Source organism: Electrophorus electricus, chromosome 10, assembly GCF_013358815.1.
Source record: "Electrophorus electricus isolate fEleEle1 chromosome 10, fEleEle1.pri, whole genome shotgun sequence".
NCBI lineage: Eukaryota > Metazoa > Chordata > Actinopteri > Gymnotiformes > Gymnotidae > Electrophorus > Electrophorus electricus.
This window is the reverse complement of record NC_049544.1, coordinates 1,220,702-1,233,710: the sequence shown is the minus strand read 5'-3', so window position 1 is coordinate 1,233,710 and position 13,009 is coordinate 1,220,702. Positions and strand designations below refer to the sequence as shown.

The 13,009-nt window shown below is 46.8% G+C and overlaps 1 protein-coding gene across 1 annotated transcript in view; it reads left to right on the top strand.

The window, feature by feature from the left end:
- Positions 1-3,195: 3,195 nt before the first annotated feature.
- The window catches only part of cadm4 (cell adhesion molecule 4), an 82,814-nt gene continuing 73,000 nt past the window's right edge, over positions 3,196-13,009 (top strand). The window contains exon 1 of the mRNA XM_035530837.1: positions 3,196-3,542. Within this exon, the coding sequence (XP_035386730.1) occupies positions 3,467-3,542 (76 nt within the window). The 5' untranslated portion in view covers positions 3,196-3,466. The remainder of the gene's footprint in view (positions 3,543-13,009) is intronic.

Below are 13,009 nucleotides of genomic sequence, written 5' to 3'. Positions count from 1 at the left end.
AAGAACTCAACACGCTACTAAAACCTCTAAAGAGTTCAAACTACTACAGAAGTTCAGATTCAGAATTTCAGATAGATGTAGTTTGCGGGACACACGTAATTCCACCAATAATTCCTGCTCACACTGCTCATATAATGTGTTAGGTTGGGTGGTGTAGCCCCTCACCTACACCACTTGATTAAATCAATGCAGAATGATGGTATAATATGGATTCCACTTCAAAATATGTATCCTGGCAAAAAATTCAAAAATGTGCTTTATTATCCAAAATCTCTATCTAGAGGGCTTAGGGCAGACTGCGCTTGTAGCAAATTGCTGGAACAGGCTTATTATCCAAAAAGGCGCTTCAGGGCTTCAACCTCGCGCATTATTCCGCTACCTTATATTACTCACCTGGATGGACCGTGCGGAGTTCATCCATCGCTAACAACTTCATCTCGTATTTTACCCTCCGTGGCGTTATCTCCAGCGGAGCGCGACAGTTCATTAAAGCCCATGCTATCATAACTGCTCATTTCATTACTACTGTCTGCGCCATTTATGAGCGCCTTTATGTGGTTTTATTGCCTGTGTGCGGTTGACCGGAGGCTGCCGTTAATAACGCGCAAGCCGCAGCTTTTTAACAATGACACTCCATTACCGAGCCACGCGCCACGGAGCACAACGGAGACAATATTATCAGGCAGATTATTCAAGTTCTCCTTCAGCCAGCGTTTACGCGCGTAGTTCTTATCGGTAGGCTCTGCAGGGGAGCGCACAACGCGCTACACTTTGGAGGTCCTTTGCGTAAAGTGAGACGCTGCGCCTCTGAGCGTAAAGTTGGCGGGGCAGAGTTCATCTGGAGACTGGGATCATTCAGAAGTGTTTCAGCTTCTTTGTCTTAGTGGAGAGTAAAGCAGTGAAGATGCGTCACGAAAATAATAGTCTAAATGATACAGTTTCAGTAGAAAAGACGTTGCTTCTGTAATATCATATAACACTTTTCCCCACAGTCCTACCATTGTGGGACACTTTCCCAGCTGGCAACTGCCATTAAAACGTCAAAATGTTTAAGGGTTTCACGGTTTCTTATTTTAATGGCGTACATATCACTGTGGATAGACGATTTTATTTGCCAAATCTTTGAAATACCTACATCCACATAGAGGTAGCGCGTATTGCGTCATCGGAGAGAAACCCACGCCCCCTCGTGGGTGCGGAGACATTTCGCCAAGTTGAAAGGAAGCTATTTGCTTTTACTCCAACGTAACATTTCAGCACCAGGCTATTCCAGATATGTAGAGACAATATGACTGGACTCACTCACATATTTGTCTCACATATTTGAACTTGTACCATGTGGGGTTTCATAAATTAAATGAATGCTAAGCTTACACTAATAGAGAATAATGCGCAGAATGAAATAGGACTAATGCTTGAATTAATAAAATAATTACTGTATGTCCAGACATGAAACTAGAAATAAAAGGAATTGAAGACATGTGTACGAGACGGTCAAACAGAGATGACGGCTGAGATGGAAAAACACAAAAGCAGAAGTGGCACAAGGCGAGAGAAACTATAAGTTTGTCTGTTGCAAAGTTATGCTTTAGATCTCACTCGCACTGCGTTGTGAAGTGACATCTCCAGAGCTCTGCATTAATAAAAGGCCACAGGGTAACGCACTGGTTCCTGTCTCTTCTTTCCTGCATCAACGGACACAACCATTACCTGAATCCCCAGGCTGGCTAAGATAGCTGGTCAGTATTGTTATTTAGGTTGTGTTAAAAGGTTTAAGTCTACAGCCTACTGTTAGGCCGCATATGTTCAATAATACGGAACATGCCAACTATCAGTTGGCTATTCTCCATGTGCTCTTTCCAGAAAGCTTTACGAAAAGTGACTGATGGGTGAGGTCAAGCCATTCATTTAGTCATGAGCCATCCAAACAGTACATTTAGTCATAAGACATGAATCTGCAACCATGAAGATCAAATACTTTAGCTAGCTAGCGAGCTAACACAGAGCAAACTAACGTACTTACACTCTAGATATCTTAACTAGCTGACTAGATAAACTGACGTATCTGGGGAATCGGATACCTTTTAAACTAGTTCTCAGACAGAGCTTAATTTGAACTTTCCGACTTATCTGACACAAAATGTCTGCTGCACTCAGACATGGATACTGTCAGGATCCCACAAGTCCCCGTGGTTTTGGTGCCCTCCTGTCTGTTAGATTTGAACAAACTATAACGTCTTTTTGGTTCGGTTTTCCGTCTTTAAATAACGTGAAACCTTAAAATCAGAGTTTTTAAATATGATTTGTCGCGCAACCCACCACGGAACAACCTTCATCCACGCAACAACTTTGCATATTTGCAATTTTAATTTAAACCCAATAACGTTTGCAATGTAAATAAATGGGAAGTGCAGTTGTTTTCCCCACGGCGCGAGCGTGGCCTCATTGCGCTCTGTCTCCGTTGCAAAGACACCGCGCGCGCCGTGCCCGGGGACGCTCCACGCGCAGTGGCACCGCCGCACTTTGCCCGTGTCCTCTCCGGCACAAACTCGCGTCGTTAAATGGACTGTTGTTAACCTTCCTTGTCAGGTGGTGTCGCTACATACAAGCTTTGACGTTCGCTTTGAACGGGTTTCTACGACCGCTTGGGTGCACGCGATAAACAGCGATAAATTAGGAAAGGATTGGGTTTTATAGCCGCGCCGACTACACTGCGGATTCTATCACACATCTACCAGAGTTGTTTGCTGGGTTTCAGTTAATCTAGTACATGTTGTCCAGATTATTTTTATAGCCAATAAATTCGGTTCTTTACTTGTTTCACTAGCAACGTCCGATAACCTATTCATGCAAACACGCTTCCGGATTCAGCAGTACTCAATATAAGCAATCACAGCTAAGGCTAATTTTAATGTATCTTAAATATTAGACTGTAGGTTGTGCTAAAATGTCAAAATACGATATGTGAACTAAGTGAGTTTAATGATTTTGCACTCTTATCTATCTAGTCTAAGAATGTCCGTTCATGAAGTTGACCTAAGGCTGCAGTGTATTTAATGATTGCAGTGAATCACATTTATTGTGCATTGATTTCAATTATTTTAAAAAGGGTTGCTTTAAACAATCACTTTTCCCTTTAAATTGTTTTCCCAAAACCCCTCCCGCAAACGCGGACGCGTAAAATCTTCAAACGGTGCACGCGTAAAGGCCATTGGCGGAGGCGCGGGCTGCTCACGCCCCTGGCAGTAGTGAGGACTGTTAGTGCTCAGACGTCCCCGCCGAAACAGCACCTTACTGTGGGCTTTCGTGCAGTCTGGCGACGCGGCTGCGTGTCTGCTGGGCGTTAGTATGTAACACACCACCGTTCCAACCAGCGCTGGGCTGCGAGAGAAACTTCCCTGACTCGCGCTACGATCGCTGTCCACCCCGAAGAGGAATTAATCCCGGTGAAAGCGGAATACGAGCCATGATGGCATCGCCATCCGCTTGGACGTGCCGCGTAAGCTTCTGCGCTGTACTCGCGCTCTGCTTCCTGTGCACAGGTGAGAGCACGCTTTGTCATTCTGTGTTTGGCTTTTTGCGACTTTTTAAGGGCAACTTGTCGTTAACGTTTCCTGCCGTGCACCTGAGAGAGGAGAGAGTGCCATCACTCGGTATTCCCGCCGCTGAAGGTAGGAACGTCTGAACGGCGAGGTTCAGCGTGGCAGGGCTCGTTTACTCACGTGCGCCGCGCTGGTGCCACTCCTCGTGCCTTCGCTCCTCCGCACTTTTGATGAAAACGGATTGGCTTAAGATGTCAAACGTGGCGGTAACTGCGGCACACGTTTCTGATCGCGGTTCCGATCGCAGAACCCCCGCAGCGAGGAAGTGAGAACGGTTCCTTGCAAATGTGAACCTCTTTGCCGAGAAACTGCTACTTTTTGTTTCGCTTGACCCCACGCATGTTAATGTCACTGTTTTCATTTGTGTTTATATGATTATGTTTATTATGCTAGTTTAAAACAAACTCGTTCCTTGGATGAGAAAGCAGGTATGACCACTGAGCGAGTTCGAGTACGTTATAATGATTTTAATAAACATTTTACTTAAACATTCTTTTTCCCCGACAGAATATATGTGCATCCATTTTGTCTTGCATGCGTACGGTCATGCGCTATTCTGGCTACTAGTTCTGATCAATAACGTTCCCGGAGAGCCTCGCGTAAAGGTCGTGGATGCTCTCCGTCTACCCAACTCGCCTCTCCCGCTCCTTTGTCGCACTCCGGGCGCGCTCGCCTTTCATGCGAGACATACGGCTGTTGATTGCACCTGTACGTTGCCCAGTTCATCCTGTTCTCGCACCTCCTGCTGTGTGGTGTTCCCTCGCGGGTCCCCCCCTTCGGTGCTCTCGGCGCGGAGGTCTGCTGTCCCGTGCTATTCCCAACAGGGCCGCATATTTCGTGCTTGCCATCCCGTGATAAGTCCATCGGAAGTGATTTGGATTACAGTAACATTCGCAGATCTGGCTTTGTTTCTTTACCCGAGCATTAGCTCTAGACCGGAGATTTTTCGGTTGAGACGTTACTGTCTTTACGTTACTGTCATAAAGGTTTAGCCAATAGACTCCTTTGTTCCTCATTGGTAACAATGGAAGCAACATCAAAAACACGAAATCTCTTGTATACAATTGCTTTACGTTTTATTAGTTTTTGTTTCCATTATTTTGTAGTTTTTTCAATTTTATTTCATATGACTTTTATTTCAGGTAGTATTTGTAATTTGCAATATGGGCCGTAATCGTGATCCTCTCATTTTTCTCGCTCTCATGCTGGGTTGATGTATGGGGTTGAAATATAATTTGCCACGTTTTAATAAATGGAGCTCAGTAGGTCATATGGTATCCCACGGTCTACCCTGCAGTTCAGCTCCCAGCATGTGTTTGTTATGCGTGATGAGCCGTGTGTGTGTGTGTGTGTGTGTGTGTGTGTGTGTGTGTGTGTACAGTACTCAGAGGCTAGAGTTGGGGTCCCTCATTGGGTTGGAGCTGCTGGTGGTGGAGGCGGTTTTGTGATCATAGTCATTAATCTCTTTGGTGACAGGGTGGAGGGAGGGAGGGAGGGAGAGAGGGGGAGAGAGAGAAGCAGAAGCAGAAGCAGGTCTGATCACACCTTGTCGTTGTGTAAATCAGATGGGACTTTGGATAGCAGATTTACATGTCTCCATTTCTGCCTCTGGAGGGCTGCAGGGAAAAGTCTCATGTCTAGGAGAGGTGATGACAGGGGTACGCGTCTCCTTACAGAAGAAGAACGGTAGGAATGGAAGTGGGGCATGGAGATGGAGAATCAGGTGGGGTGTCCACATACAGAGGCGGGGCATGCAAGAAATGGAATAATGGCTGGATAAGTAATGAAGCTGGAAGAGCCTGCTTGATCGCAAACAGATGGGGGGATGCTGAAGGGCTGGAGGAGAGAAAGACCCAGGACAGAAGGGAGAAGTGAGAGTGTGTGTGTGTGTGTGTGTGTGTGTGTGACAGAGAGTGTGTGTGTGTGTGAGACAGAGAGTGTGTGTGTGTGTGAGACAGAGAGTGTGTGTGTGTGTGAGAGACAGAGAGTATGTGAGAGACAGAGAGTGTGTGTGAGAGACAGAGAGTGTGTGTGTGTGTGTGTGCTGTGTGTGTGTGTGCTGTGTGTGTGTGTGTGTGTGTGGCTGTGTGTGTGTGTGTGTGTGTGGCTGTGTGTGTGTGTGTGTGTGTGGCTGTGTGTGTGTGTGAGTGTGTTTTGTTCATCTGGAGTGTTTTAAGCACTGACAGCCAGTTCCTCATTTCAGAGGGCTTAGCACTGGTGTGTCCCCTCAGGCCTGGGCGAGCAGAAACATGTTGGTACTGCCATCTGAGACCAACTTCTCTGTCTGTGTCTCTCACCCACACACTCACCCACACGCGCATACCCGCACGTACACACACACACACACACACACACCCCCCCAAAGTGAGAACAGAATCTTGGCTCCAGCACTGTGCCTGCCATGACTGGAGCTCTCATTGGTCTTGTACATGTAATCATCTCAGTTTTGTTTATTTGGTGGAGAGCATTGAGTCGTTCACTCAGATCTGTTCACCATTTGGCCACAGTCTGTCAGCTACTGTGGAGAGCAGTTGCCTGCAAACCACAAAAGGGAGGAAAAACTGGAAAAAGAGGATTCAAAAATGGGTATACTGATCCCCCTGCACACAGACCGAAAGATAAGAGTGCACCAGTGATTTGGAGGCTGGAGGAGATCCCTGAAGTTTGTTTTCCTTTTTCTATGAGGAAAAATAGAAAAAAAATGTAGCTTACGGAGCTTACAGGAGCTGTTTGGACTCAACCTCATCAGCTCGTGGGGGGCTAGAGGTGGGAGCCGTAGGTCCAGGAGCCCGTTTATACCCGCCGGTATGTGGTACTGAAAAATCGTAATTCGACTCGACACATTGTTGTGTAACGCCTTTAACATAAGCCAAGCTTTATCCTTTGATCTCAACCCATGGGAGCGTAATTCTCCCGGTAAAATAAAGATGTTGACATTTAATTAAAATAAGTGAAACCTCCTTGTCCCGCTGCATTCAAAGTGGCAGGCAAGAGAAATCCTCCAGCATGAGCGGGATCTGAGAGTCTTTGGCTAGATTAACTTCTCGGCTTTGCGCGGATACAGGCCGTCCTGATGGGAGCCGCCAAGTTCGCGCGAACCGCTGGCCCAGTGGTTCAGGGAGGTTTCATTGATATTTCATTGATATTTCATTGTCTCAGAGTTGCGGTGTGAAACATCAGTGCGAACACCAACAGGAACAAACAGAAGTGCAGGGAGTTGTAGTCAGACTAACAGAAAGGATGTGATGTCCGGTCTGGACGCCGCGAGCCTGTTTCTTTGCCTTTAAGCCTTCCAATGACTTTTCTTTAAGCAGATCAAGAAAGTAAAAAAGACACGCAGAGTAAGGAACAGGGCGAGAGAGAGAGACTCTTTGATTTCTGTTCTTGCATTAGTAATGCGGCTTTTTGGTGATACTTCACTGCAATTATCCGTCAGGCGGTTGATTCAGACGCTTCTTTAACACTCGTGCGCATCTCCTGCTGTTGTCCCGTAATTGGACCTTGATGTCAGTTCTTTTGTGCTTATGCATATGAGTATTAAACTCGATTCTTCAGAGGTTTTTTTTTTTTTTTTTTGCACTTCTAAATGTAGTTATTTACTTCCCTTTTAGAGTTTCTGTTCAAATTTGGAAGTTCTGTGTTAAGTAGTGTCAATGTTTAGAGATGTATAATAGCAAAATTTTATATCGAATGTAAGCGGTGATACCAGAAGCATGTGTGGAAGATTTGGGTGCAACTTAAACGGACTCACCGAGGTGACCACATAAATATTTTCCTGTCATAGTCATTTTGAGACCTTTTCATGCAGTGCTGCAGTAACATCGAAATGCATTATTGAAATAGCTATTTGTGCCTTCTTCTGTAGGATTTTCCAACTCCTCTTTTAGCTCAATTCGTCCTCCACTTCATGCCAAGCGCGAGATCCACTAGGTTCTTGCTTTCGGCTGTCTGAAGGGGACCTCCCTCGTGCAGTACACCTCTTGTTCTCTTCCTATTCCTCTTTATGTCAACAGGTCGTTTGTTCCGCAGTGCCTTCCTCTAACATCTCCATTTTGTCTTAGCAGGACCATAGCGGGCACCGTTAATGTCCGTCTCTCAGGGGCACGAGCCTGACTCTGCGAACCTTAAGAATGCTTTAAGGACCTACTCGGGTCATTCCACAACGCGTTCACAGCGGAAAAGCCCAGACGTACACAAGTAAAGAACTTTTTTTTTTCTTTTTTCTTTTGTTTTATTGGATCTCGAAGCAAACCTTTTATCTCGTGGATCTCATTGTGTGATACAACTAAAGCTGAGACTGTACGACAAAGAGAGTTTTATGAGCCAGAGAAAAGGCAGAAAAATGAGAAGTGTGGGAGTGTGTGAGAGAGGAGAAACTGTGTGGAGGGGGAGAAGCCTTTGAATTAAGAGTCCACCACTGCTGAGGGCCCTGAACAGCAGAGGTGGACATTCCCAGTCCTGTTTCCATGACCGTCCACAAGCTCCCAGACCTCATTTCACTTGCACGCACACACAGACACTTGTATTAAAAACCCTTATGGGGTGAACGTAAAAGCCCAAAGCTTAGTCTGAATTATCTGATCTTAATCATAATCTTTTACTCTTTCACATAAAACTGCATTTTGTCTTAATGCGATTTTTATAGGCAGCCAAAATGTCTCTGCAATGTTGTTTAGTCCCCACAAATACAGCAGAACTAGGTACGCACACGCAGGCAGGCAGGCATGCACGAGACCTCCGGCCCCCCTCACTGACCAGGGGTCAGGTACAGCGGGTTGGTCCTGAGCTGGCATTATTTCGGCGGGGTCGATCGAGGGATGAAACTGAGACGGGGACACATGGCTCCTCGAGAGGCGGGATAACATCTCCCCTTCTCGCACGCGCAGAGCGGACAGCCTGGGATATGGGGAAGGAGGAGATGCACTGGGGGTGGGGAGGAATTCATAAATTCATTTAGAATTTATTTTCCACATCCCTGTAACTCATTTTGCCAGCCCGAGTGATGTGTGGGTGGAACTTTATGCTAGTGTTACATGGCTGAGCACTGGAGAGAGAGAGAGAGAGAGAGAGAGAGAGAGAACGAGAACGATCCCATCCATGGCACACGTGGGCGAGGTCATGGTGCCCGGCCGGACACACCCTGCTGAGCGGAGAGGAGAGGAGAGGAGAGGGGAGGGGAGGGGAGGAGAGAAGAGGAGAGGAGAAACAGAAACTAACACAGCAGAAGGAGGAGAGAGAGATGATGAGAAACACAATGCCAGCAAGACAAATGGCGTTGGAGAGCAGAGGAGGCACCGTGTAGGTGAGAGCAGAAAACAAGAAAACAGCAGACACATGGCAGGAGATGCAGAGAGCAGATGATCAATGAGCTGGCCGGCTGGGTGGTTTGTTTATTTATTTCTGAAGCCACCCACCCTGCACTGAGCCTGTCACAGTGAGTGGTGGGTCATGGATGAGACACACGCTTGTTTGTGTATATATATATGACGCGCACACACACACACACACACACACACACACTCTCTACACCGGTCGTTTCCACGTATACGCACAAATGGCCCCCGAGTGAAGCTTTAGTGACACAAAGTGCAGCGTGAAAATCTTTAAGTGCCTTTGCTCCCCCCCCCCCGCTTCCTGGGGTCCAGGGGAGGTGGAGCTAGGGATGCAGTTAGACCCTAACCCTAACCCATAACCTCTAACCCCTAACCCTAACCCTGGGGTCCAGGGGAGGTGGAGCTGCAGTGAGGTGCCAAAATCAATTCTGCAACAGTGTTTGGAGGAGGATGGATGCAGTCAGACCCTAACCCCTAACCCTTAACCTCTAACCCTAACCTCTAACGCCTAACCCTAACCCCTAATTCTAACCCTAACCCTCCTCTGCTTGAGTTCGGCCCTCAGAATTGAACTATTATGCATGATTTTAGTGAACGACGAGACACGTTTGTGGTGATCTGATGAGTGTACATATGCACCCCTTCCCTCACCAATAACAAAACAAAAACAATTCTATCATATTTCCACAGTAAATCATGTGAAACTGTGTAGTTTGATGTTGCATCAACATATATTAACAATGAATATTTATTTATTAAGGAAGCAATAAGTAAACGTTGTGGCCTTAATGTATCCACAGTAGCAGTAGACAGTGTCACTGTGTTAAGACATGGAAGCAGGAACCACCATCACCACGTTGAAATATTCATATCAGTCTTATGATCTCAACCTGAAAACAATGGCTCCAGGATTACGAGCGAGTCTTTGATCTCGCATAATTAGTGCAGCCGGGATAAATCTACTCTATTGGGCGGGGGAAAAACAAACAGGCATCATAATGTTGCGTTCAAATCCTCAACTAAGGCTGAGCGCGTGGCTAAGGAGAGAGGAAGCGTCGGCCGGAAACCGCAGACGTATCCGACGTGGTTTGGATGTCTCGGCATACGGCCATACTGAGATCGCAATGCCTCGCTCAGCCAGGCAGGGATTACGCGCCGCCAAACGGGGATTATTTTGCTGAGATTTGCCTCAGTTTAAGCAGTCAGACGGAGGCTGAGAAGTCTCAGACCGTCAACCTTCACGGCAGGTGATTGTGGGAAACCGGCTCCCACAAAACTCGTGAAAACAGCAAAGGAAAAATGACATCTAGCACAGTAAACAGAAGAGTTGCTACTTCAGGTGAAGCGCTGCTCTATCTGGGCTGCGGATTTCTTAGTTTCTTCTTTTTCTTCTTCTTTACCCCTATACCTCGGAGACCAATTCTGGTCGCGCAGCAAACTCCGAGCTCATTGGAGAAATAACATTCCCATCCGTCACGGACAGACTGGCTGGGCTTGTGCGTTCTCCCAGGCTGCCCGCGTGCTGGTGCTCAGATGGAATGGATTTTAATAAACACAAACCTCGCGCGGTCGGAGGGAAGGTAATTAAGAAGACATGGGGCACTTGCCCTGTCTGCGGAGGACTGAAATCGCCGGGTGAAGTGTCGTTCACAAGAGCTCTCCACGCGCACCTACGGGTGAGTCCTCGTCGGCGGGCATGGCCCTATCACAGCAGATCCACTGCCGAGTTTGTGTGGCGTTCTAAAGATAAAAAGCACCAAATCACAGTGTTAACACAGCTGACTGTGTGGCGTGGCTTGTTCTAGGGTAGAAGGGCAGTCTGTGGTAGGCCTAAGGTACGGGAACCTGATGGTACACAAATCCATCTCAAGTGATGTCACGAAAGGATTTGAAACTCCGACTTTTCTACTGCGACATCCTTCCGAGCTCATACCACAAATTCCGGATCTTTGTGAGGAAATTGGCGTTTAGGGGACAATGACAACCATAAGAAAACCATCCGGGAGGTGGAGTGTGTGTTTGTTTTTTTAAGAGCTCCCTGTTTCTTCACTTGCCTCAGAAATTCCCTGTCTTTAAAACGGAGACGGCAGACATCACACGGAATAGTGGGATCTTGTCCAGTCTGGTTTATTTGCAGCAAACACATAAAGCAATTTTTTGCTTGTAGGAATATATGAATAATTATGAAATTAAACATACAGCCTTGATGATTAAGAAGCAGAGGGATATACCACAAGATGCTAGTTAATTATTTGTATAAAGAGAAGGACACACACACGCACATGGATGCACACACATACACATGCACACCCTCGTTTGGCTGGTTTTTGTGAGACCGTTGGGTTTTAAACTGTGGGATTATTCATACCAAGCTGTTTATGTCTCTTTCTTAGTGCGCTGGATGTCAGAAGGCTTGACACTCCACACAGCGTGTTTCTGGGGGGGATTTGGACAGAGTTGCCAGACGTCTTTCTCGCTCATTCTTTTTGTTCACTCTCATATTTTCTTCTTTTCTTGTGCCTATTTGTGATAAAACTATCTGTGAGTTCCATCACCATGACAATATTCTTTTTCCTCCTCCATTCACCTGCTTCCCCCATCTGATCAATGTGAAGCTATTAACTTGGTCTGTGTGCATGTGGCCATGTCTTCTGAATGGTTCTGTCCTCCTCTCACCCTCCGTTTCCCAATCAATCCAAAACGCTCGCAAGCCTTTCAGGTGAAAGACTGATTGACACACACACACACACACACACACACACACACACACACACACACACTTCATATACTCAGGCCCACTTATCTCCCACAACAGGCAGCTGTGATTTGATCTCTGCAGGGGAGTGTGACCCCCTGGGCAATACTGCCTATAGGCTGTATTTAGGAGGTCTGTGCGTGCGCGTGTGTGTGCGTGCGCGTGTGTGTGCGTGCGCGTGCGCGTGTGTGTGCGTGCGCGTGTGTGTGCGTGCGCGTGTGTGTGTGCGTGCGCGTGTGTGTGCGTGCGTGTGTGTGTGCGTGCGTGTGTGTGTGTGCGCGCGCGTGTGTGTGCGCGCGCGTGTGTGTGTGTTCATGCCCAACACCAAGCACAGGTGCTCTGTAGCGTCCCACCTGGTCCAGGTGTCCAAGTGTCCACATTTCCTGCCTGTGGCTATGCCCCTCACACCCTCATTTGCATATGGACAGTCTGCTCTGCCGTTGGTGGCTTGTGTCCCCAGACATATCTCTCTTTTTCTTCTCCCTCTGTCTCAGAACTGCTGCATATTAAACAAAGTTGCCATTTTTTTTGGGTCCTTAAATTGCTAAAAAGGCTGCGGTAAATTCTGTCTCTGATGTGAAGTGTCCCCTCCCATGCGCTGGATGCTGAGTGGCTCTAGCACTTCGGACAAGACCGGTGGCTCCATCTGCTATCAGAGAGAAACCTCAGCCTCCCTCCAGAATCGTGTGCCATCCTGCTTGGGACTTTTATTTTGCCAAACTTCTTTTTAGTGCCCACATTAGCCCTTCTCATCTCTGTTCTCATCACTCTCTCATCTCTGCCTCTGTTTTCTCGGCCAGCGTTTCCCTTCTCCCTTTAACCCCCCCCCCCCCCGAGCCAGTGAAGTACTATTCTAACGGCAAGTTCTCTCTCTCTCTCTCTCTCTCTCTCTCTCTCTCTCTCTCTCCAGACCTTACCCTTGTAAGCCTATTCCTTCTCTCTCTCTCTCTCTCTCTCTCTTTCAAATTCAAATTGGTTTATTGGCATAAATTGTATTAAACAACTGTTGCCAAACCCATTAAGAGTATTTATGATAGTATGAAGAAAGAAAAATGGAAAATAAATAAAACATAATAAAGCCTTATGTGTACTGCTACAGTTGTGTGTGTGTGTCACTCACTCACACGTGATGATGCAGTTGCAGTTAAATACTATATATACATGGGACTGGTTTAAAATAGTTTGATTGTTTTCTCTGAGTGTGGCAGTTATAAACATACTGTGCTGATATATTCTCTCTCTCCTCTCCTCCTCTGCATGTGCATCTCCTCCAACATCCTTCCTTTTCAGTCGTTTACCCACTCCCCCTCTTCTCTCGC